Source organism: Labrus mixtus, chromosome 20 (genome assembly GCF_963584025.1).
Source record: "Labrus mixtus chromosome 20, fLabMix1.1, whole genome shotgun sequence".
Taxonomy (NCBI): Eukaryota; Metazoa; Chordata; class Actinopteri; order Labriformes; family Labridae; genus Labrus; species Labrus mixtus.
Window position 1 is genome coordinate 20,239,894 of NC_083631.1, and position 23,387 is coordinate 20,263,280.

General features: G+C 42.4%; 3 protein-coding genes across 4 annotated transcripts; 2 read left to right on the plus strand and 1 right to left on the minus strand.

Moving 5' to 3' along the window:
* The first annotated feature begins 1,691 nt into the window (after positions 1–1,691).
* Positions 1,692–5,551, plus strand: LOC132954645 (keratin, type I cytoskeletal 13-like). Its single transcript, XM_061027262.1, has 7 exons — positions 1,692–2,141; positions 2,809–2,891; positions 3,483–3,639; positions 4,259–4,420; positions 4,667–4,792; positions 4,878–5,098; positions 5,369–5,551. The coding sequence occupies exons 1-7, from the start codon at positions 1,740–1,742 to the stop codon at positions 5,472–5,474; spliced, it is 1,257 nt and encodes a 418-aa protein (XP_060883245.1). The 5' UTR covers positions 1,692–1,739; the 3' UTR covers positions 5,475–5,551.
* A 7,904-nt stretch (positions 5,552–13,455) lies between these two features.
* LOC132954646 (keratin, type I cytoskeletal 13-like) lies at positions 13,456–16,952 on the plus strand. The gene is made up of 7 exons (XM_061027263.1): positions 13,456–13,894; positions 14,249–14,331; positions 14,881–15,037; positions 15,661–15,822; positions 16,069–16,194; positions 16,280–16,500; positions 16,770–16,952. Exons 1-7 carry the CDS (start codon positions 13,493–13,495, stop codon positions 16,873–16,875), a joined length of 1,257 nt encoding a protein of 418 aa, XP_060883246.1. The 5' UTR covers positions 13,456–13,492; the 3' UTR covers positions 16,876–16,952.
* Positions 16,953–19,285: 2,333 nt separating this feature from the next.
* Positions 19,286–22,475, minus strand: LOC132954644 (keratin, type I cytoskeletal 50 kDa-like). 2 transcript variants are annotated; one of them, XM_061027260.1, is made up of 7 exons: positions 22,035–22,475; positions 21,001–21,083; positions 20,765–20,921; positions 20,521–20,682; positions 20,129–20,254; positions 19,781–20,001; positions 19,286–19,553 (listed from the first exon to the last, which is right to left on the minus strand). In XM_061027260.1, the coding sequence occupies exons 1-7, from the start codon at positions 22,443–22,445 to the stop codon at positions 19,424–19,426; spliced, it is 1,290 nt and encodes a 429-aa protein (XP_060883243.1). In that variant the 5' UTR covers positions 22,446–22,475; the 3' UTR covers positions 19,286–19,423. The 2 variants fall into 2 exon arrangements, with proteins under 2 accessions (XP_060883243.1, XP_060883244.1); XM_061027261.1 differs by having other exon boundaries at positions 19,286–19,550; positions 22,035–22,474.
* Between the last annotated feature and the right edge of the window lie 912 nt (positions 22,476–23,387).

A 23,387-nucleotide genomic window follows, 5' to 3' on the forward strand; every position in this document is an offset into this window, starting at 1 on the left:
GAATATGTGTTTGGAGAATTTCAAACTGATAAAGCGGATGAATATATTTCATATCAAAATGATAAATCTGACTATATGACTATTTATAATTGTTACAATATTTTAGCAGAATAGCATTACTCTCTCATTACCAACAATGTGTTTAAACTAGCAACCTGTTAGCTAAGCTAAGCACCTAGAATGATAATAATGTTGGGAATTTTGACAATACTTCATCCCAGTTTGAGAAAAATTTAAGCAACAGATGTTTAAAGATTTTCCAATGGGAACAGCACAGTATACGTCAGTTTGTTATTATAGCTAAAATTCTCCTCTTAAACAGTTGACAGAGAGTACATTTTGATATGGTAAACATCCAGTGCGGACCATGGCTTGTGTCATAAAAGTGTAAGTGCAAAGTGCAAGCCTAAAACTTACTTTGAAGGCAAATATCAACCAGTCTTTTCTGGTTACGTCATTGCAGCCGTTGCAGAGCCTTTGCACCCCCCTGGCCACCATACTTCTGTCTATTTAATTGTACATTCAGGATCAGAGAAAGGAGTTTCACTGCTCCAGCATATACATTGAAATGTGATTCCCCCAAGGAAATGTTACACCCTGTAGGCCTAACTATGATGGCGACCCACATACTTTCTTTAAACGCTGTGTCCCTCTCCTGTTTCAACATGAAAAAAAAATTCCAAGAGGGCAAAAGTCACAACCAGAGCGGCACAATGCTCAGCTTTTTTCTAACCAAAGATTCTGAAGATGTGACATTCACTGGTGTTGAACAATAATGTGTTGCAAGTCGTAGACTGCGTCAATGTAACACAAGGGGTTCACGACAGATCAGATATAAAATACATAGAAACATGGTCCAGTCTTGTTGGTTTTCTCGAAACATATGGAGGTTGAATATGAAGTATTTATGTCCCAAAGTATGCAGACGCTCCTGTTGTTAAACTGAAGTGTGGTATAAGTCTGTGTCTGCTTTTTGGTTTTTCCTTTTCGTTTAAATGAAGGAAATCTTTTGTCACAGTACACCAGCTCAAGACTTTATGACTGTGTGCTTTCTGTCCTGTTTTGTCACAGCAAACAGACCCTGAATGAGGAGCTGCCACAAAGGATTTCATTGTTTGCATGCACAATAAATGTGGAGAGAGGGGAGTGTGTGGTGCAGACCTGCAGGCCTGGAAAAACACACACACACACACACACACACACACACACACACACACGCACACACACATGCACACACACACACACACACACACACACACACACACACACACACACACACACACACACACACACACACACACACACAACTCAGAACTAAGAAACAACATACAGGTCTGAACATGACGGGAGGAATCCAGGTGGATGTGAGACAGAGGAGGGTCGAGGGTCTTCAGGTATTTGAAATGTGCAAGAATCAGCAGCAGATTAGATAAAAGAAGATTTCATCAGGTAACAGAGGAGAAGATTCAGCTGAGCAAATGGATGATGGAGTATCCGGAGAGCAAAAAAAAAACAGAGGGTCTGGAGGTTAACGTTGTATAACACTCGTATACTTTACATTCCTGCTGTGATTCGCTTGTTTGTCATGTGGCTCAACCCGCTCAAGTCGCTAGCCCTTAGGCGTGGAGCAGGGGCTGGACCCTTCACCCCTCCCTCACTTACAGGCAGCATAAAAGGAGCTGAGTCCAACCTTGCCTTTATTCTCTCCACTCAATCCAGAGCAGGAAGATACCTCCACCATGACCTCCTACTCACGCTCAATCAACTACTCGGCTGGAAGCCGCATCGGCTCCCAGAGGGCCCCCAGTGTGTATGCCGGCGCTGGAGGCTCTGGGGTCCGCATCTCCAGCATGAGCGCTCCCAGAAGTTTCTCCTCTGCTGGTGCAGGGTTTTCTGCCTCTGGGGCTGGTGGCAATGCTGGCTTCAACCTGGCCGATGCCGTCGACATCTCTGACAACAAGAAGATGGCCATGCAGAACCTGAATGACCGTCTGGCCACCTACTTGGATAAGGTGCGCAAGCTTGAGGCAGCCAACAGCGACCTGGAGCTTAAGATCAGACAGTTCCTGGAGAAAAAGACCAGACCTGAAGGCCACGACTGCACTGCATTCAAGGTCTCCATCAGCGACCTGCAGGACAAGGTGAGACAAAGTTCTGGTTCTGTACACAGATCTGCCTCTATCCTTCTTAAAATAGGTAACTTTAGGCTGTGGCTGAGAGTGAGATCATTTCCAAGCATCAGGATAATAATCATTTGTGTAACTGGAGATGCCAAAAGACTTTTGTAACTGGAGATGCCAAAAGACTTTTGTAACTGAAGATGCCAAAAGACTTTTGTAACTGAAGATGCCCAAAGCTTTCAGGGTCAAGAATGAAATCTTCTACAGCACAAAAGCTTTAAAAGCCCACACCCAAACTCAGGCGTTCAGTCACACAGGCAGGAGTGATGAGTAGTTTTCTGCAGGATGTACACAGGTGCAGCCACACCCTGATCACCACCTGCAACAGAGACATGCGAGCTGCAGCTCTGAGTTTGCATAGCGTGGGCACAGGAAGAGAAAACCAGTCAAACAATGAGAGGAAAATTTGCCTCATATTTGCATATCTTGTTTATATGATGTCATTTGTGAAACCAACTTATGAAACGTTGTACTAGAGAAGTATAGAACAACAACAACATTTCCCTTTAATTTTATAGTAAAGGACGATAAAGCTGCTTCTTCAAAGACTTACAGTGTCAGTATGTGTTTCACTTACAGACTCTGATAAAGCCTGAGCAGGAAATGGAACTCTTCTTTTGTGTTTCAGATCTTTTACGCCACTGGTGCCAACGGCTCTCTCTACCTGGCAATCGATAATGCCAAGCTGGCTGCTGATGACTTCAAGGTTAAGTGAGTATATTAGCCCTGGTTTCAAACACAAAATGTTTTAACTAAAATGAACAGCTGACTCCTCAGAGTGTCTTAAAGTACAACTACATCCTGAACAAGATTCATGGTTTTCTTGTTGAAAATCATATGAGAAGGGATACATATAAACGAGGACCCTGATGAAATGGAAGGACAAAATTGTTTGTTCTTTGTCCAAATGAATTGCTTATTTAGGGGCCTGAACATGGCCCAAAACTCACTAAACTTGGTATGCCCATCAGGTCTGGTCAGAAATTTAATATTTTGCAAAGAGGCTCCACAGCGCCCCCTTGGAATTTTCAAATAGGGCTCCTCATAGAGGTTACTTTGACCTACATGAATGAAACTGGGTATGCATATTAACCATGTCAAGACCTACTGAAACTTCTCATGCACCCTTTGCTAAAACCCAACAGGAAGTCCACTATTTTGATTTGAATAAAAAAATAATGACTTCATTTTCATATTTGAAAAAGCTTGTCACATTTCACGGTTTCATTTACTCATTGCTATCTATCAGATTTCTTGCAAGTGGATCACAGTAGTGATTGATTGTTGTCTGCTGGTGTGCAGGTACGAGAACGAGCTGGCCATGCGTCAATCAGTGGAGGCCGACATCGCCGGGCTGAGGAGGGTCCTGGATGAGCTTACTCTAGGAAGATCAGACCTGGAGATGCAGATTGAATCCATGAAGGAGGAACTCATCCAGCTCAAGAGGAACCACGAGGAGGTGAGCAAGAAGCTGCAATTAGCCACGATAAAACAGTCCTGGTTTTAAGTTATATATAACATCTTCTTGACCTTTATCATTTGTTTAACGGGTTTCTCAAAGCTTCTTTAGGACAAAAGAAACTGTAAAACTATTTTGACAAAAGAACCAAAAAAAAAGAAGACAGGAATGACTTTTAATTATTTCGAAAGGTGATTAAAGCAGATATATTTGCATCTAATGTCTCAGGAAGCTTGAAGTAAGATAATGGTAAACCCATTACATATATATTTAAATGTCATTGTTAATTTGGTCGAGAGAATGTCTAAAAGTTAAAATAGGCCAAATTAAGTAAAAATCTTAAAGGTAAGATATTATGCAAAATACACCTTATCAGGTTTTTGGTGGATTTTTAAACATGAAACTGTTCAGACATGTTTTGGGGAGCTCTGAGACTTATTTAAACTGCTTAAAAAGGAGGATAATATGTGACCTTTAAAGTTGGTATTCTTGTCTGAAGGTCAGTGAAAACGGACCAAATGACAAAAACTCGACTTTTGACTTAAAAACCAACCTAAAAAACGAATGAGCTCCTGTCATGAACTCATTTTTTCTTTGCTGTTGATGTGCTTTCCTGCAGGACCTTCTCAGTATGAGGGCCCAGGTTGGAGGTCAGGTCAATGTGGAGGTGGACGCTGCTCCTCAGCAGGACCTTTCTGTTGTCATGGCTGAAATCAGAGAACACTATGAGACCGTTGCCAGCAAGAGCCGCAAAGACCTGGATGCCTGGTTCTGTGCCAAGGTAAGCTTTAAACAACATATCGACAACATGCCTCTAAATGTTACTTTCTTTAAGCCTTAAGTTCTTGAATATTAAATAATTATTTTTAGTCATTGAACAACTCCAGTTAGCCATCAGATCATTAAAGTGTTTGAAAAAGATGGTAATAAATAGTAGTGTCGTCTGCATACAGCTTGATTATAAGCAGTTTTAAAATGCCCACATGATTGATGACATTTAATCTTTGTATTTTTGTTGTTTGTTCAGTCTGAAGAGCTCAATAAGGAGGTTGCTGCGAGCACAGAAACTCTTCAAACATCCCGCTCTGAAATCACAGAGGTCAGACGCAACCTCCAGGGCCTGGAGATCGAGCTCCAAGCCCAGCTTAGCATGGTGAGTTTCCGCTTTTTCTTGGTCTCTTTTCTTGTGAAAAACACAGTATGTAAATCCCCCTCACACTGCTGCTTCTCCCTTTCAGAAAGCGTCTCTTGAAGGAACCCTAACAGAAACCAATAACCGCTTTGCCAGCATGCTAGTCGCGTACCAGAGACAGGTGGGCGCTCTGGAGGAGCAGCTCGCCCAGCTGAGAGCAGACCTGGAGCGTCAGGGAAATGAGTACCAGACGCTGCTGGACATGAAAACCAGACTGGAGATGGAGATTGCTGAGTACAGGAGACTTCTGGATGGAGAGCTCTTTACGTAAGTTTACCAGTATTGTTGTTTTGGTTAAAATAGGTATACTTAGTATGTTAATTGGATTACAACAATGGGTTTTGTGACACATAAAACAAAGTGACATTAATTAAATAACTTTAAATAATACAAAGTTGATTTTTGGCTGGCGTCTCACAAAAATCCAGCATAAATCTTTACTTCTGACATAACCTATCATTGATTAGAAGAGTCCATGGTATACTCTTGTTTATCAGTAGACTGACAGCTGACTCATGTTGTTGTGTTTTCCTGCAGACCGCCTGTCTCCTCAACCACCACAACAACAAGGAGGGTTGTCATTGTCACCAAAGAGACCGTGGATGGTGAAGAGGTCAGCTCTGAAACTGTGATGAGAGATTGAGACAACAAACATCCATCAATTTGCTGCCAGCCGTTCTCAGAAATACACCAATAAAAAATACTTCTGATGAACTGAAACATGTTTGTGTGTGTGTTTGATGTCTGTATGTATCATTTATGCTCTCACTTGTCAACCTCAAACAAGTAAATATCTTTATTTTTCCTAATTTGGTTCCAAATGTTGCACATTAGAAGATATGAATTTTCAAATACTGTATGTACAATTGATACTAATAATAAGTACTTTAATCATAGCATCTTCAAAGAGTTTGGACAGACAAAGCAAAGACATAAACTCAGGACAACAACAGAACAGACATCAACAATCGAGCTAAACAGAGAGTAGAAAAATAATATCAATGGTAATAACAGGAATAAGAAAGATACAACGGGCAGGTATAAAGAGGCAGTTGAAGATATAAAAAAAAAAACAATCACTGAAAATTAAACAACAGATAAAAAGTCAACAAGATGCTGAGAACACAAACATAAAGAAGAAGAGGGAGACAATGTCACATCAAATTCACCAATTAGAGAGAACCCACACATACACGCGGAGAACATGCAAACTCCACAAAGAGAGGCTCCTGTCCAAAAGGGATTTGAACCAGGAACCTCCTCGCTGTGAGGAAATAGGAGGATCTGAGGTCACGAGGTCTATTTATTTGTTTTTTTTAAACTTTCCATAATCTCATCTCAAAGGAAGAATGTGCGACTTTTTGATCCAGTAGATGTCGCCCTTGAGCACCAGCAAGAAACCAAAACAAACTGCTGTTTGGCGACTCCTCCGCCGTTCTGAAGCCCTCCGCTCTCCTCCAGCAGCACACCTCCAACTCCTCTACACTCTCTTTTGGCTAGCTTGTAGCTTCATATTGCACATAAATTGACACAGAATGACCATGATATAAAGACACTTATGTGAAATCCAAATAAACATCGAGTATGTTATTCTTCTTTTCTCTAGTCCTCGACTCAAACAGCTTTATACACAAAGCCGTCCCGTCCATGTAAACATAACGTAAACACAGCTCTGACAACAGTACAGCTGGCGAGACTCACGCTTCTCACTCATTCCTTCACTTCTGCTGTATTTATGTTTACAATGTTGCACACTCTTCCTTTAATTCTGCTAAATCCGTCATCCAATCAGAGCTCAACCCACTAATCATAAACATCCTATTCACAAGGTCACTTTCTTTCCCTACTGGCATTGGCAACAGCATGGCAGGTTGGGGGTCGTGTTGGTGTCTGTCCTAGACAACACACTTAGTAAAACAATTCAGCACTCAGATTTTTTTGTGTCAACTCAACTCAGCTTTATTTATATAGAACCTTCAATACATAAAAACATGCATCCCCAAACAAACAGAAAATAACTGAAACTGAAATAAATAGACTAAAACAAAAGAGAAGGTAATAAAGGATTAAAATCATACAATTAATTTACAATTAAAAGATAAAAGTGAAATATCACGGCGTATGAGAGGTAGTAAGAATCCAATAAAGGGTGGCAGCAATCACCTCAGGGTGTCGGGTCAGGACACTATTTTTGATGCAATGGTATTTCCTTTTCTTGAAATATTGAACCTATGTGTATGTATGTGTTTGTGTGTGTGGTTCTATAATAAAAGAAATAAAAGAAAGACAATTAGGAATGTGAATTATACATAGAACATTCCAGAATACAGACTGTTAAAAACACTTAGCACTTAGCACTTTAAAACAAGCTATGCTACTGTTTTCAATTAGCTAGAAATTAGCGTGTATTTAGAGTGAAAAACAACATCAGCAATTAGAAATTGAACAGGTAAAGTTGCTATGAACAATACAAAGGACATTAATTTCCAGAAATACTCAACTCACTTGTCTCACGGACGCACACAGTAATAATAAAAGTCCGTCAGAAAATACACGAGTCCTTTTAGTTGAATCCAAACTTGTCTGGGCATGTCTCTCTCACTGCCGTTACTTCGGAGATGCGCTGTGCATGCTGCATTCAGGGGCGCTCAGACAATGAGCAACAGGTACACTCAGAAATGGGAGATGCAGAACAAAAGACAAACCTGAACAGGCCTTTTTTACTGCCGCCCCCAAATTTGTTAATTAAATTTGCCATCAGTGAGGTTTCTGTCATGTATCCGTCCCTTATTGGGGTAGCGCAGGTAATCGGATGAGGCATACCACAGGGCGGGTGTATGTTCGGTCCTTCACTTGGACAACTGCTGTTCTTACTTTGCCATCTGCTCCAGGAATAATGGCGTTTGGTGTGACAGGATCTGGGTCGGCTATGTCTGTTGAAACATAACCCAACGGTCTGGAGTTAAGGATGCTCTCTACCTCGATAAGAACAGTCCTTAACACCTCCTCTGACACATGCTGCGCTCCTAAGGTAGTGCGGAGAGCAGTCTTCACTGATCGCACTTCGCGTTCCCAAGACCCGCCAAAGTGTGGAGCATTTGGGGGATTGAAACGGAACCGGATTTGTTCAGCTGCCAGCTGGTCTCGAAGTGCAGGTTCCATGGCCTTAAAGTTCTGTACTGCCTCCTTTAAAGTTAGTGCCTTGATCTGACAGAAGCTCAAAGGGTCTTCCTCTGCGACCAATGAAGCGTCGTAGCGGCATCAGGAAAGAATCTGCATCCATTTTGACCAAAAGATCGAGGTGCACTGCCCGAGTAGTAAGACACTTGTACAGGATACCCCACCTCTTCTCGGTTCGCCTTCCTACTTTGACGAGCATTGGTCCAAAACAGTCCATTCCGGTGGAATGAAAGGCAGGTTTGAAGAGTCTCAAACTTGAGGGAGGCAAATCTGCCATTTTTGGGACCTCTGGTTGGCCTCTCCATTTCCTGCATTCAGGACAGTTGTGTTGGTGTCTTCGTATGGTCTCTCTTCCTCTTAATATCCAATATTTTCTGCGGAGTTCAGCGAGGACTTGTTCAGCTCCAGGGTGCTTCAACTGATTGTCAAAGTGCTGAAGTAGCAGCTTTGTGACAGGGTGAGAGGGAGCTAGAAGTACTGGGTGCAGAAACTCCGGGCTCAGGCTTTCACATCTGCGGAGTCTGCCACCTACTCGGATCAGGTCAGCAGACTTGTCATACTCAGGAGAAAGAGTAAGCAGTTTGCTGCTTGTTGGGATGGCTTTCCCTGATCTGATTAATCCAAATTCATCGGGAAAGCTCTCCATCTGAGCATGTCTCAAGAGGACAACCTCTGCTTCGCGGAAGTCATCAGATGTAGGGTGAAAACTGCTGTCAGCCGCCCTGCGTAGTGACCTCGTTGTGGCTTCCAGGAGTTCCTGATATGTGCTGAATTGCTGGATATCAGGTAAGGTGGGACTGGCAGTTCCTGTCAGCAGACCGCAGAATGCTGTCTTTCTCAGCTCCTCAGCCTCTTCAGTAGATTCTCCAACAGATGCCTGTAGCCAGTGGTTGGGAGGGAGTAGTAGAAAGGGTGGACCTTTGCTCCAGCGATTCTCTCCAACCAGCTGAGACAGTTGTTTCCCTCTTGTTATATCATCAGCAGGATTGGTCACTGTGTCAACATAATGCCAGGCAGCTGGGTCAGAGAGCTCCTGTATTTCTGCCACTCTGGTTCCAACAAACACTTTATATTGGCAGGAGTCTGACTGAAGCCAGTTAAGTACTGTGGTTGAGTCTGTCCAGTACACTATCTCAAGGACATCAATCGTCAGCTCCTTCTTCAGGACTCAAGCTAACTGAGCTCCTGATAGTACACCACACGGTTCAAGCGTTGGGATAGAGAGTTGTTTCTTGGGTGCAACTCTTGATCTTGCAGCAATGAAGGCTACCTGGACTTTTCCATTCTCGTCAGTGCGCAGGTAGGCCACAGATCCATACGCAGAGTTCAGAGGAGTCGCAGAAAACATGAATGCTCCGACGGCTGTCTCTACAGTCCTGGTAGGGGTCTGTGTAGCATCTTGGCAATGTTATTAGCGACAGTTGATGTAGCTCCGATACCCAGGCCAGGCCTGGAGCAAGTCTTCTGGGAGATGGGGATCATCCCAGCCCCTTTTCTTGTCCCAGAGCCGTTGCACAATGATCTTGGCTCTTGTGGTGTATGGAACAATGAATCCAAGAGGGTCATACTGTTGAGCAAGCAGCCGATAGATGTTACGCATGGTAGGTTCCGGACTTTCACTCTGTTGGTGCTTGTATCACAGAGAATCGGACTTACACTGCCTCACTAGTCCGAGAGTGCATTCTTGGGGATCTACCTTCTCCTGTGTGAACCAGAGTTTACTGCTCTCAGATCGCAGCTCAGACGGAATGTTGCGAGCCCATTGTCGTAGTTCGAATCCACCATCCTTTAGGAGTGATTGCAATCGGTCCACCAGTTCCTTAGCTTGCTTTGCAGAGGGCAGACTCTGTAAACAGTTGTCAACATAGAAACAGCGATCTATAGACAGGCGAGCCTCTTCCCCTGGCTCTGTGTGGCGCTGGACATGTGTTTGTAGCGCAAAACTGGCACAACACGGACTACATGTTGTCCCAAAGGGGAGCACCTGCCACTCGTAGACAGTTGGTTCTTTGTCTAACTGCATGTCACACCATAAGAAACGGAGGAATGGTTTGTCTTCTTCCAGCAGGCGGATCTGGTGGAACATGCCTTTAATATCTCTGCTGATGGCGACTGGATGTTCCCTGAACCGTAGGAGAACTCCTAGCAGGCTCGATCCCAGTTTGGGACCAGGAAGGAGGTGGTCATTCAAATTCTGGCCCTTGAATGTGAAGGAGCAGTTGAAGACTATCCTGTCTTTTCCATTGTGGTGTACCATGTGGTGGGGTATGAACCATGAATGGCTGCTCTCTTCAGCCTCTCCTGGAGAAATGGGTGTAATATAGCCAGCATCAAGCAGTTTGTGAACCTCCTTTGAGTAGATTGCTGCTTTATCAGGTGCTCTTGCTAGCCTTCTTTCCGTTCCACGTATCAGATTCAACACAGCCTCATTTGTAGCATGGAGTGGATTTTCTTTCCACGGAAGTGGAGTAGCATAGCGTCTAACCCCATCCACTTCTACTCTAGTTGTCTTCTCCTCAAGCTGTTGGACTGCCTCTGCGTCCTGTTTCGACCTGGTGATGAGCCACTCACTCCGATAAGGCAGCGTATCTAGTTGCCAGAGTTTCTCAACATGGTTGAAGAGCTCAGTTTCTGGAGGGGTACAGGAGGTAAACAGGCACTGTTGTGGAGTTAGGCCATACCTAACCCTAAGCTATCCTTCCATTGTCTTCTGTTTTTCAGGTGTTAGGTGGCAGTGAAAGCAGGCCAAGCAAGTTGGTTCAGTTTTCTCTCCCCCGGGAGAATAGGGTGTCCAACTGTGATATATAATCCTCTCAGTGAGCTCTGGGTCTACCTCTATGGAGGACACATTTTTTAACCCCTTGTGAGCGTAATATCATTATTTTTGTTACTTCTAAAAGCTCATGGAAAAATGTGAAGGTTGGAAGTTAGATTAACTTGTAAATATAAACCTTATCCACAATATGAAGAGCATTGGTGCCTTCATGAGCAACCGTAATGTATATTTATATGCAGATGATATGATGATGATGATTTGTTGACGAGGTGTTAAGTGGCTGTTAAGAACACCTTCAACTGTCATGTATTGTTCTGTTTTTATTATTGTTACCCCTCTTGAACCCTGGCTGAGGATTCATCATTATCATCTTCATTTATTTATTTGAATCCTTGTCAAACACACTTAGGGAGAGCCCTCAATAGACCCTCATATGTTTTGAAATAAGAGACTTTTCAAAGTCATCACATTGCTTCCTGAGGCGAGCATAACTTTCTGATCCAAATTTCAGCCACAATCGATCCAAAATATTTAGAGACGTTTCAGTCTGAGGTAAAGAGGTGGAGAAACTTTTTATTTTTTATACAGACACATTACTTCCTCTTCTAAAATGACACCACAGTCCAGGTTCCTTATCTGTCCTCGCAAACACAGACGACCACACACTAAGTAAACACCTTTGTTAAAAAACAGTCGTAGTTAATCTTCCACTTTGCAGCAGCCTCAAGGTAATTTTTTTTTCATTACATAAACATGAGAGGAATGCGGATTCCAGCTTTAACCAGCAGCCCCTCAACACACTCTGAATGTGTGCACTTTCAGAAGCAACAGTTGGAAGACTTTACAGTTTTAATGTGTTCGTGAATAAACGACTATTTCAAATCAAGCTTCAGAAAGCTTTCATACACAGACTGGTGCCTTGTATCCACTTAGCTAAGTGACTGGAATATAGATATGTAAATATACAGATGATGCCTCCTAGTGTCCAATGTAGGAAAGTGCATTTCTTTACGGTTAGATAGAAACCTGATACTACCTGTAGTCATGGGGGATGGGCTAATATTGTCTGATTTTTCACCATCCAGCAGTTTGGAATATGTGTTTGGAGAATTTCAAACTGATAAAGCGGATGAATATATTTCATATCAAAATGATAAATCTGACTATATGACTATTTATAATTGTTACAATATTTTAGCAGAATAGCATTACTCTCTCATTACCAACAATGTGTTTAAACTAGCAACCTGTTCGCTAAGCTAAGCACCTAGAATGATAATAATGTTGGGAATTTTGACAATACTTCATCCCAGTTTGAGAAAAATTTAAGCAACAGATGTTTAAAGAGTTTCCAATGGGAACAGCACAGTATATGTCAGTTTGTTATTATAGCTAAAATTCTCCTCTTAAACAGTTGACAGAGAGTACATTTTGATATGGTAAACATCCAGTGCGGACCATGGCTTGTGTCATAAAAGTGTAAGTGCAAAGTGCAAGCCTAAAACTTTCTTTGAAGGCAAATTTCAAGCAGTCTTTTCTGGTTTTGGGATATATAATGGGTAAAAATGTAAAAACACTGGCTTTCAGTACGAGGTTAATCTCAAATAACACCAAAATGTTATTAAAAGTTGTAAGGGACATAAGCATCTGGTGCAACTGTTGTCATGTTACTTTCAAATCGTGAATTCATGTGTACATCTAACCTTTTCACCTACCAGCCACCGGACATAAGATTCTTTCAAAAATACTAGACATTAAGAAAATAAATAGCAAAGCAGAAAGAAAATAAATCAAAAATATGTGAGTCATGATTCCAGTGTTTTTGAATATGCTGCACGTCATTGCAGCTGTTGCAGAGCCTTTGCACCCCCCTGGCCACCATACTTCTGTCTATTTAATTGTACATTCAGGATTAGAGAAAGGAGTTTCACTGCTCCAGCATATACATTGAAATGTGATTCCCCCAAGGAAATGTTACACCCTGTTGGCCAAACTATGTTGGCGACCCACATACTTTCTTTAAACGCTGTGTCCCTCTCCTGTTTCAACATGAAAAGAAAATTCCAAGAGGGCAAAAGTCACAACCAGAGCGGCACAATGCTCAGCTTTTTTCTAACAAAAGATTTGGAAGATGTGACATTCACTGGTGTTGAACAATAATGTGTTGCAAGTCGTAGACTGAGTTAAAGGCTTTATATGCAATTTTTCACACTTAAATATAATAGAAATCAAGTATATCCTCTGAAAATAACTCTGTGAGTAATGACTGTCTACAATGGGTGTAACACCCGAGTCCCACTGTCTGTGATTTTTTCCGAGGTTTCCGAGTCATATTTTCAGTTTGTTGACAATTTTGAAATGGTATTTGAAATGTGCAAGAATCAGCAGCAGATTAGATAAAAGAAGATTTCATCAGGTAACAGAGGAGAAGATTCAGCTGAGCAAATGGATGATGGAGTATCCAGAGAGCAAAAAAAAACAGAGGGTCTGGAGGTTAACGTTGTATAACACTCGTATACTTTACATTCCTGCTGTGAGTCGCTTGTTTGTCATGTGGCTCAACCCGCTCAAGTCGCTAGCCCTTAGGCGTGGAGCAAGGGCTGGACCCTTCACCCCTCCCTCACTTACAGGCAGCATAAAAGGAGCTGAGTCCAACCTTGCCTTTATTCTCTCCACTCCATCCAGAGCAGGAAGATACCTCCACCATGACCTCCTACTCACGCTCAATCAACTACTCGGCTGGAAGCCGCATCGGCTCCCAGAGGGCCCCCAGTGTGTATGCCGGCGCCGGAGGCTCTGGGGTCCGCATCTCCAGCATGAGCGCTCCCAGAAGTTTCTCCTCTGCTGGTGCAGGGTTTTCTGCCTCTGGGGCTGGTGGCAATGCTGGCTTCAACCAGGCCAATGGTGTCGACATCTCTGACAACAAGAAGATGGCCATGCAGAACCTGAATGACCGTCTGGCCACCTACTTGGATAAGGTGCGCAAGCTTGAGGCAGCCAACAGCGACCTGGAGCTTAAGATCAGACAGTTCCTGGAGAAAAAGACCAGACCTGAAGGCCACGACTGCACTGCATTCAAGGTCTCCATCAGCGACCTGCAGGACAAGGTGAGACAAAGTTCTGGTTCTGTACACAGATCTGCCTCTATCCTTCTTAAAATAGGTAACTTTAGGCTGTGGCTGAGAGTGAGATCATTTCCAAGCATCAGGATAATAATCATTTGTGTAACTGGAGATGCCAGAAGACTTTTGTAACTGAAGATGCCCAAAGCTTTCAGGGTCAATAATGAAATCTTCTACAGCACAAAAGCTTTAAAAGCCCCACACCCAAACTTTCCCTTTAATTTTATAGTAAAGTACGATAAAGCTGCTTCTTCAAAGACTTACAGTGTCAGTATGTGTTTCACTTACAGACTCTGATAAAGCCTGAGCAGGAAATGGAACTCTTCATTTGTGTTTCAGATCTTTTACGCCACTGGTGCCAACGGCTCTCTCTACCTGGCAATCGATAATGCCAAGCTGGCTGCTGATGATTTCAAGGTTAAGTGAGTATATTAGCCCTGGTTTCAAACACAAAATGTTTTAACTAAAATGAACAGCTGACTCCTCAGAGTGTCTTAAAGTACAACTACATCCTGAACAAGATTCATGGTTTTCTTGTTGAAAATCATATGAGAAGGGGTACATATAAACGAGGACCCTGATGAAATGGAAGGACAAAATTGTTTGTTCTTTGTCCAAATGAATTGCTTATTTAGGGGCCTGAACATGGCCCAAAACTCACTAAACTTGGTATGCCCATCAGGTCTGGTCAGAAATTTAATATTTTATACTCATAGAGGTTACTTTGACCTACATGAATGAAACTGGGTATGCATATTAACCATGTCAAGACCTACTGAAACTTCTCATGCACCCTTTGCTAAAACCCAACAGGAAGTCCACTATTTTGATTTGAATAAAAAAATAATGACTTCATTTTCATATTTGAAAAAACTTTTAAATGAAAAACGGTTTAATTTACTCATTGCTATCTATCAGATTTCTTGCAAGTGGATCACAGTAGTGATTGATTGTTGTCTGCTGGTGTGCAGGTACGAGAACGAGCTGGCCATGCGTCAATCAGTGGAGGCCGACATCACCGGGCTGAGGAGGGTCCTGGATGAGCTTACTCTAGGAAGATCAGACCTGGAGATGCAGATCGAATCCCTGAAGGAGGAACTCATCCAGCTCAAGAGGAACCACGAGGAGGTGAGCAAGAAGCTGCAATTAGCCACGATAAAACAGTCCTGGTTTTAAGTTATATATAACATCTTCTTGACCTTTATCATTTGTTTAACGGGTTTCTCAAAGCTTCTTTAGGACAAAAGAAACTGTAAAACTATTTTGACAAAAGAACCAAAAAAAAAGAAGACAGGAATGACTTTTAATTATTTCGAAAGGTGATTAAAGCAGATATATTGGCATCTAATGTCTCAGGAAGCTTGAAGAAAGATAATGGTAAACCCATTACACATTGCTATATTTAAATGTCATTGTTAATTTGGTCGAGAGAATGTCTAAAAGTTGAAATAGGCCAAATTAAGTAAAAATCTTAAAGGTAAGATATTATGCAAAATACACCGTACCAGGTTTTTGGTGGATTTTTAAACATGAAACTTTACAGACATGTTTTGGGGAGCTCTGAGACTTATTTAAACTGCTTAAAAAGGAGGATAATATGTGACCTTTAAAGTTGGTATTCTTGTCTGAAGGTCAGTGAAAACGGACCAAATGACAAAAACTCGACTTTTGACTTAAAAACCAACCTAAAAAACGAATGAGCTCCTGTCATGATCTAATTTTTTCTTTGCTGTTGATGTGCTTTCCTGCAGGACCTTCTCAGTATGAGGGCCCAGGTTGGAGGTCAGGTCAATGTGGAGGTGGACGCTGCTCCTCAGCAGGACCTTTCTGTTGTCATGGCTGAAATCAGAGAACACTATGAGACCGTTGCCAGCAAGAGCCGCAAAGACCTGGATGCCTGGTTCTGTGCCAAGGTAAGCTTTAAACAACATATCGACAACATGCCTCTAAATGTTACTTTCTTTAAGCCTTAAGTTCTTGAATATTAAATAATTATTTTTAGTCATTGAACAACTCCAGTTAGCCATCAGATCATTAAAGTGTTTGAAAAAGATGGTAATAAATAGTAGTGTCGTCTGCATACAGCTTGATTATAAGCAGTTTTAAAATGCCCACATGATTGATGACATTTAATCTTTGTATTTTTGTTGTTTGTTCAGTCTGAAGAGCTCAATAAGGAGGTTGCTGCGAGCACAGAAACTCTTCAAACATCCCGCTCTGAAATCACAGAGGTCAGACGCAGCCTCCAGGGCCTGGAGATCGAGCTCCAATCCCAGCTTAGCATGGTGAGTTTCTGCTTTTTCTTGGTCTCTTTTCTTGTGAAAAACACAGTATGTAAATCTCCCTCACACTGCTGCTTCTCCCTTTCAGAAAGCGTCTCTTGAAGGAACCCTAACAGAAACCAATAACCGCTTTGCCAGCATGCTAGTCGCATACCAGAGACAGGTGGGCGCTCTGGAGGAGCAGCTCGCCCAGCTGAGAGCAGACCTGGAGCGTCAGGGAAATGAGTACCAGACGCTGCTGGACATGAAAACCAGACTGGAGATGGAGATTGCTGAGTACAGGAGACTTCTGGATGGAGAGCTCGTTACGTAAGTTTACCAGTATTGTAGTTTTGGTTAAAATAGGTATACTATATGTTAATTGGATTACAACAATGGGTTTTGTGACACATAAAACAAAGTGACATTAATTAAATAACTTTAAATAATACAAAGTTGATTTTTGGCTGGACGTCTTACAAAAATCCAGCATAAATCTTTACTTCTGACATAACCTATCATTGATTAGAAGAGTCCATGGTATACTCTTGTTTATCAGTAGACTGACAGCTGACTCATGTTGTTGTGTTTTCCTGCAGACCGCCTGTCTCCACAACCACCACAACAACAAGGAGGGTTGTCATTGTCACCAAAGAGACCGTGGATGGTAAAGAGGTCAGCTCTGAAACTGTGATGAGAGATTGAGACAACAAACATCCATCAATTTGCTGCCAGCCGTTCTCAGAAATACACCAATAAAAAATACTTCTGATGAACTGAAACATGTTTGTGTGTGTGTTTGATGTCTGTATGTATCATTTATGCTCTCACTTGTCAACCTCAAACAAGTAAAATAGTTTATTTTTCCTAATTTGGTTCCAAATGTTGCACATTAGAAGATATGAATTTTCAAATACTGTATGTACAATTGATACTAATAATAAGTACTTTAATCATAGCATCTTCAAAGAGTTTGGACAGACAAAGCAAAGACATAAACTCAGGACAACAACAGAACAGACATCAACAATCGAGCTAAACAGAGAGTAGAAAAATAATATCAATGGTAATAACAGGAATAAGAAAGATACAACGGGCAGGTATAAAGAGGCAGTTGAAGATATAAAAAAAAAACAATCACTGAAAATTAAACAACAGATTAAAAAGTCAACAAGATGCTGAGAACACAAACATAAAGAAGAAGAGGGAGACAATGTCACATCAAATTCACCAATTAGAGAGAACCCACACATACACGCGGAGAACATGCAAACTCCACAAAGAGAGGCTCCTGTCCAAAAGGGATTTGAACCAGGAACCTCCTCCCTGTGAGGAAACAGGAGGATCTGAGGTCACGAGGTCTATTTATTTGTTTTTTTTAAACTTTCCATAATCTCACCTCAAAGGAAGAATGTGCGACTTTTTGATCCAGTAGATGTCGCCCTTGAGCACCAGCAAGAAACCAAAACAAACTGCTGTTTGGCGACACCTCCGCCGTTCTGAAGCCCTCCGCTCTCCTCCAGCAGCACACCTCCAACTCCTCTACACTCTCTTTTGGCTAGCTTGTAGCTTCATATTGCACATAAATTGACACGGAATGACCATGATATAAAGACACTTATGTGAAATCCAAATAAACATTGAGTATGTTATTCTTCTTTTCTCTAGTCCTCAACTCAAACAGCTTTATACACAAAGCCGTCCCGTCCATGTAAACATGACGTAAACACGCAACAGTACAGCTGGCAAGACTCACGCTTCTCTCTCATTGTAGACAGTCATCACTCAGAGACATTTACACAGGAGATACTTGACTTCTGCTGTATTTACGTTTACAATGTCGCACACTCTTCCTTTAACTCTGCTAAATCCATCATCCAATCAGAGCTCAACCCACTAATCATAAACATCCTATTCACAAGGTCACTTTCTTTCCCTACTGGCATTGGCAACAGCATGGCAGGTTGGGGGTCGTGTTGGTGTCTGTCCTAGACAACACACTTAGTAAAACAATTCAGCACTCAGATTTTTTTGTGTCAACTCAACTCAGCTTTATTTATATAGAACCTTCAATACATAAAAACATGCATCCCCAAACAAACAGAAAAGAACTGAAACTGAAATAAATAGATTAAAAGAAAAGGGAAGGTAATAATAAATCATTAAAATCATACAATCAGTATGAAAAGATAAAAGTGAAATATCACGGTAACCATAACCACCAGACCTCAACTAATCCCATCATCCAAGTGCGGTAGGAATTAACAGAACTGAACTGAAAAAGGGGAGACATTCCTTCATGCAAAAATAGCCCTCCAAAGTGGAAAGAACAATCTTTTATTTTTATTTTTTTCAACTTTATTGAAAAAAGGCCATTTTTTGTGTACATACATTGTGTAGTGGTTGTTAATTATTGGATTTTTAATAAATGTATTATTATATTTAAACAAACCTTTGTGGTTGGTCTTTATTGGTATACATTCACACACACACATTTGGTCATTTGCAAGTAATCCTTAAATTTATCTTAACCCACATGCATATGGAATCTGAAGCAGTTTTTATTGACTTATTGACTCATTGTGACAAGCTTTTGAGTATTATTTTCAACTGAGTGAGTAGAATTGCAGCCGTAAACCGCCTCACTCTCCTGCAGACTTTCAATCTCCACCAGGTGTTTCAGACTCTGTGTGGACTTACATCGCATGCTTTGTTCAATTACATGTAACCAAACAGCAATTCTGTGAGTGTGAATTAGTAAATGGTAAATGCACTTGAGCCTGTTTAGCGCTTTTCGAGTCTTCTGACTGCTCAAAGCGCTTTTACGCTGCATCTCACACCTACACATTCACAGCCGTTTAAACACTGATCAGTTTGAACTAATCCATTCGTACACACTCACACTCCGGTGAAGCAGCGGGAGCAACCTGGGGATACGTGTCTTGCCCGTGGACACTTCAAACATGTGGCTGCAGGAGCTGGGGATCGAACCCCCAACGTTCAGGTTGATAGAAGACCGACTCCCTCACTGAGCCACAAATAAAAACACAAGAACCAGAGAATCCGTGCCAAATATTTAATTTATTGAAGAACTTCAGACATTTCACAGTAGAGTTGATCTGACATCAGCCTCTTAACTTGAGGTATGACTTGTATTTTTAATACCGCTGATATCAGAGGGACTTTCGATAATGCGATTATACTCGTCAACATTCGTATCAGAGGGGGAAATGGTTTTGGAACATCTTTACTATTAAGCTGATTGTTCTGTGACGATTGATTTCTCCTGTGCGCTGGAGTTGGAGCTCACAACGTTTCCAGAGGAATCCACTTCCTGCACGATGGTTACGACTCGGGTGGTCTTGGTGACGGTGGTGGTGCTGGTTCAGAAACACAGGACAGGAAGAAGTCGATCAGCTTAGTTTGACCTTTATCATTTTATTTTACTCTATTTTAGATTCGTTTTTTGGCCTTTATTTGATAGGACAGGGGATAGAGCAGGAAATCAGGGAGAGCAAGTGGAAGATGACATGCGGGAAGTAATTTTAGATTTTTCATTGATTTGATTGTTTTGTTTTTTTAACGTGTCTGTAGAAGTCCCCGAACTCACCTCTCAGTCTCGCCTTCCAGCAGCCTCCTGTACTCGGCGATCTCCAACTCCAGTCTGGTCTTGATGTCCAGCAGGTCGACGTACAGGACCCTCTGGTTCTCCAGGTCGGTCCTCAGCTGGGTCAGCTGCTCCTCCAGGGCCACCACCTGCCTCTGATACCCCATTAGCATGTTAGCGTAGCGGCTCTTGGTCTCCTCCAGAGTCACCTCCAGAGCTCTTTTCTGTCAGCGGGAGGAGAAAGGAGGAGTGTCAGGTCAGCGGCGTTTCATAGTACTGATCAACATCAGAGTTCCAAAGCCAATTTCTTTATTAAAAATGTGAAACTTTTCAGATGAAATGATAAGTCACCTTGCTGATGTGAGCCTGCAGTTTGATCTCCAGAGTCTGAACTGTTCTTCTGATATCTCCGACCTCACTCTTTGACGTCTGCAGTGTATCGGTGCTCCCAGCCACTACTTTGTTCAGCTCTGCCGTCTGCGGAGAAAAACAGACAATTATGTTATTGAGCCAAGTACAGGATTCATCTGGAAGTATATGTCAACGACCATTTTAAAAAATAAAAAGTAACTTTGAAAGTGAAGTGAAGATGAGATCTTTCAACTGGCCCTTTAGTCTCTGTTCTTGATTGATCTCATCACATCATTTTCCAACAATGATCGAACATAAAGAGTTCTCAAAACTGAAATAAACTGGAACTAATAGCAACTTTTTTTTAATAGCCGACAGGAGCAGAGTCTCACCTTGGCCTGGAACCAGGACTCCAGGTCTTTGCGGTTCTTGACGGCGACGTTTTCGTAGTGTGTTCTGATTCCGGACATGACGGCGGCCAGGTCCTCCTGAGGCGCAGCGTCCACCTCCACGTTTACTTGACAGCCCACCTGAGCCCGCAGAACCAGCAGATCCTGCAGGAAGAACCCGGGTTACTCATCCTGGTTTTTAATGTTTGCATTTCTTCGTCTCTCTGTTTTTTTTGTTGGTTCTCACCTCCTCATGGTTCCTCTTCAGCATGATCAGTTCTTCCTTCAGACCCTCCACCTGATGCTCCAGGTCGGCACGGCTCAGGGTCAACTCGTCGCGGACCCTCTTCAGCCCACCGATGTCGGCCTCCACGGACTGACGCATGGCCAGCTCGTTCTCGAACCTTCACAAAAAGACCAAAGTAATACGATGATTTCATGCTCTGGCCTTTCATATGGGATGTAGGTATATGTCACACTCACTTGATCTTGAAGTCATCAGTGGCGAGCTTGGCGTTGTCAATGGCGAGGATAAGGGCGGCGTTTCCACGAGCAGCCATGTGAATCTGAAAAGGAACAACACAAACTGCATGAGCATCTGATACTTTGGCTTCAGTAGATTTAATCTATCTACTTTTAAAAAATCAGTGGAATTGAATGAGCACCAGGTGGAGCTAAAAACAATCAAACAATCAAATAAAAAATAAAATACAGAAAGACTCTTTTTTTGTTGTTACATTTAGATTCCTAAAATCTCCTCTAGAGTTCATACTCTGCTTCACCCTGTTACATGACTGAGTATTTAGAGGATTCTTCATCAAGTAAAACTGTATTTTAAACCCTTTTTAAACAAAAATGTTTTTACTTAAAATTGTTTAAAGCAAATAGTAAAGTGAAAAAAAAAAAACAAAGAAAACTTCTCAAGAGATATTAAACTTTGTCCCTTCACTTAGTTCAATTCACCACCCCCCCCCCCCCCCCCCCCCCCAGCCCCCAAACACACACACAGAGAGACACACACCTGTTTTATCAGACAGGTTTCTCTACTTTGAATGTATCTCTCCTCTCCCCGTGTTTGATGTTGTTTTGAAAGTCAAACATCATTTCATGCAAATATTGAGAACACATATTTACTGAGGACTCATCATGACCAAAAAAAAGTGAACATACCTGAACATATTTACATGTTCGCCTCTTTATGTCAACAACGTCCCAGCACTATTTGTCTATTGTGAAACTTTAGCCAGAGGCCTTTACAAATACGCTTGATTGAAACATTAGTAGAACAAATACAAATCTATAGAAAAATGTATCTGTGTTGGTAAAGAGTTAAACTTTAGACAATAATATTTTCACCTCAATTCTGGTATTTATTTGGTTCAACATGTTGAGACTTTTCTGCTAAGATGTGTAGCCTGCGAGGATAAACTCAGGGAAAAGACTACCCTAAAAAATCAGCATTTCCTTCATTGTGTTTTTTTGCTCAAACGTCTGCTGTTTTGTGTCTGTGTTCTCACCTTTCCCTGCAGGTCTTTCACTCTGACGTTGAAGCTGCGGTAGTCGTGGACCTCAGGTCCCGTTCTGCTCTCCAGATACTGTCGGATCTTCAGCTCCAGGTCTCCGTTGGCCTTCTCCAGGCTTCGCACCTTCTCCAGGTAGGTGGCCAGGCGGTCGTTGAGGTTCTGCATGGTCTCCTTCTCGCTGACAGCAACGTCGATAGCGTCGCTCAGGTCGAGTCTTCCGCCAGCTGCAGAGCTGGAGGAGAAGTTGAAGGAGGCCTTGGAGACACGGACTCCTGACCCTCCAGCTCCTCCATACACACTGCCGGATCCGGTGCTGCTCCCCCAGCGGGAGGAGGACATGGAGGGGCCCATCACGATGGAGCTCTTGATGGGGGAGAAGCTGCTGCGGCTGGAGTAGGAGGTCATTCTGGTGGTCAGCTCTGAGCGGAGAGTGAGGAGCTGCTGGGACAAGGAGCCTTTTATGGGTCAGTGTTAGCTGGGTGGGCGGTCGTGTCGGGTCGGGTCGGGTCGGTCGGGTTGGGTAGTCAAACAAGCCTGAGGGACTCTCAGCGTGGCCCCAGGGTCCGATGGCAAACAGGCCTGTTATGAGCGGGTGGGGTCCACAGGTTGGGTGTGTTTACAGCTCACAAAGAAAGTCTCAACACTTTCTCTACTGTCTGACCATCAGATGGGGATCAGGGGCCGCGGGGCCTGAAAGTCAAGTCCTGCCAGGCCACACAGAGCTCAGGGGACCAGACATCCAGTCAGACCTCAAACACCTCACAGGTCTGACCAGATTTATTATTTTTCTTTCTTTTGTCCACCATCACCTGTGCATCAAACAGAAACACATCAAGAAATGTGACACAGTATCTAACAAAAAAATGAGTAATTCTTCTTTTTTTTGGTAGAGTTTGGTTTCAAAGGAGGGGGGCGGGGGAGGGGAATCGGAGACGACGTGATGTCACAGAAAGAATATTTTAAAGGAAGTTTTATCCGCAAGTTAACCGCAATATGATTTGATTCATCTCATGGTCTTTGTCTTGTGGCCTCTTTGAAGCTCCCAAATCCTGAACCTCAGATTGCTGACTGTGCATAATTTAGTTTTCTTTAAAATGCTCAGAATCGTATCGGGTTTGGTTTGAGGGAGGTATAAAGCTTTGTTAGCAAAAGTCACATGAAGTTTGTGAGAGAGGAAATCTCGTATTTTAAACCTACACTCCTTTAAAAATATATATTTATAGGTCTAAATTACTTTTTTTTTGCTCAGGTGGATCTGTTCAGCTTGAGGCAGTGAAACAGTGAAACAGTGAAACAGGCTGTCATGGCATAGATGTAATCCTTTGGAGCAAATGCGCTTGTTTGACA

Excerpts from the sequence above, each read along its gene's own strand:
- LOC132954644 (XM_061027260.1), bottom strand. The coding sequence starts at position 22,445 with ATGACCTCCTACTCCAGCCGCAGCAGCTTCTCCCCCATCAAGAGCTCC. Across the intron at positions 20,922-21,000 it reads ACTGATGACTTCAAGATCAA|GTTCGAGAACGAGCTGGCCA; the intron begins GTGAGTGTGACA and ends CTTTTTGTGAAG. Across the intron at positions 20,002-20,128 it reads TGCAGGCTCACATCAGCAAG|AAAAGAGCTCTGGAGGTGAC; the intron begins GTGACTTATCAT and ends TCCCGCTGACAG.
- LOC132954645 (XM_061027262.1), top strand. The coding sequence starts at position 1,740 with ATGACCTCCTACTCACGCTCAATCAACTACTCGGCTGGAAGCCGCATC. Across the intron at positions 2,892-3,482 it reads GCTGATGACTTCAAGGTTAA|GTACGAGAACGAGCTGGCCA; the intron begins GTGAGTATATTA and ends GCTGGTGTGCAG. Across the intron at positions 4,421-4,666 it reads ATGCCTGGTTCTGTGCCAAG|TCTGAAGAGCTCAATAAGGA; the intron begins GTAAGCTTTAAA and ends TTGTTTGTTCAG.
- LOC132954646 (XM_061027263.1), top strand. The coding sequence starts at position 13,493 with ATGACCTCCTACTCACGCTCAATCAACTACTCGGCTGGAAGCCGCATC. Across the intron at positions 14,332-14,880 it reads GCTGATGATTTCAAGGTTAA|GTACGAGAACGAGCTGGCCA; the intron begins GTGAGTATATTA and ends GCTGGTGTGCAG. Across the intron at positions 16,501-16,769 it reads CTGGATGGAGAGCTCGTTAC|ACCGCCTGTCTCCACAACCA; the intron begins GTAAGTTTACCA and ends GTTTTCCTGCAG.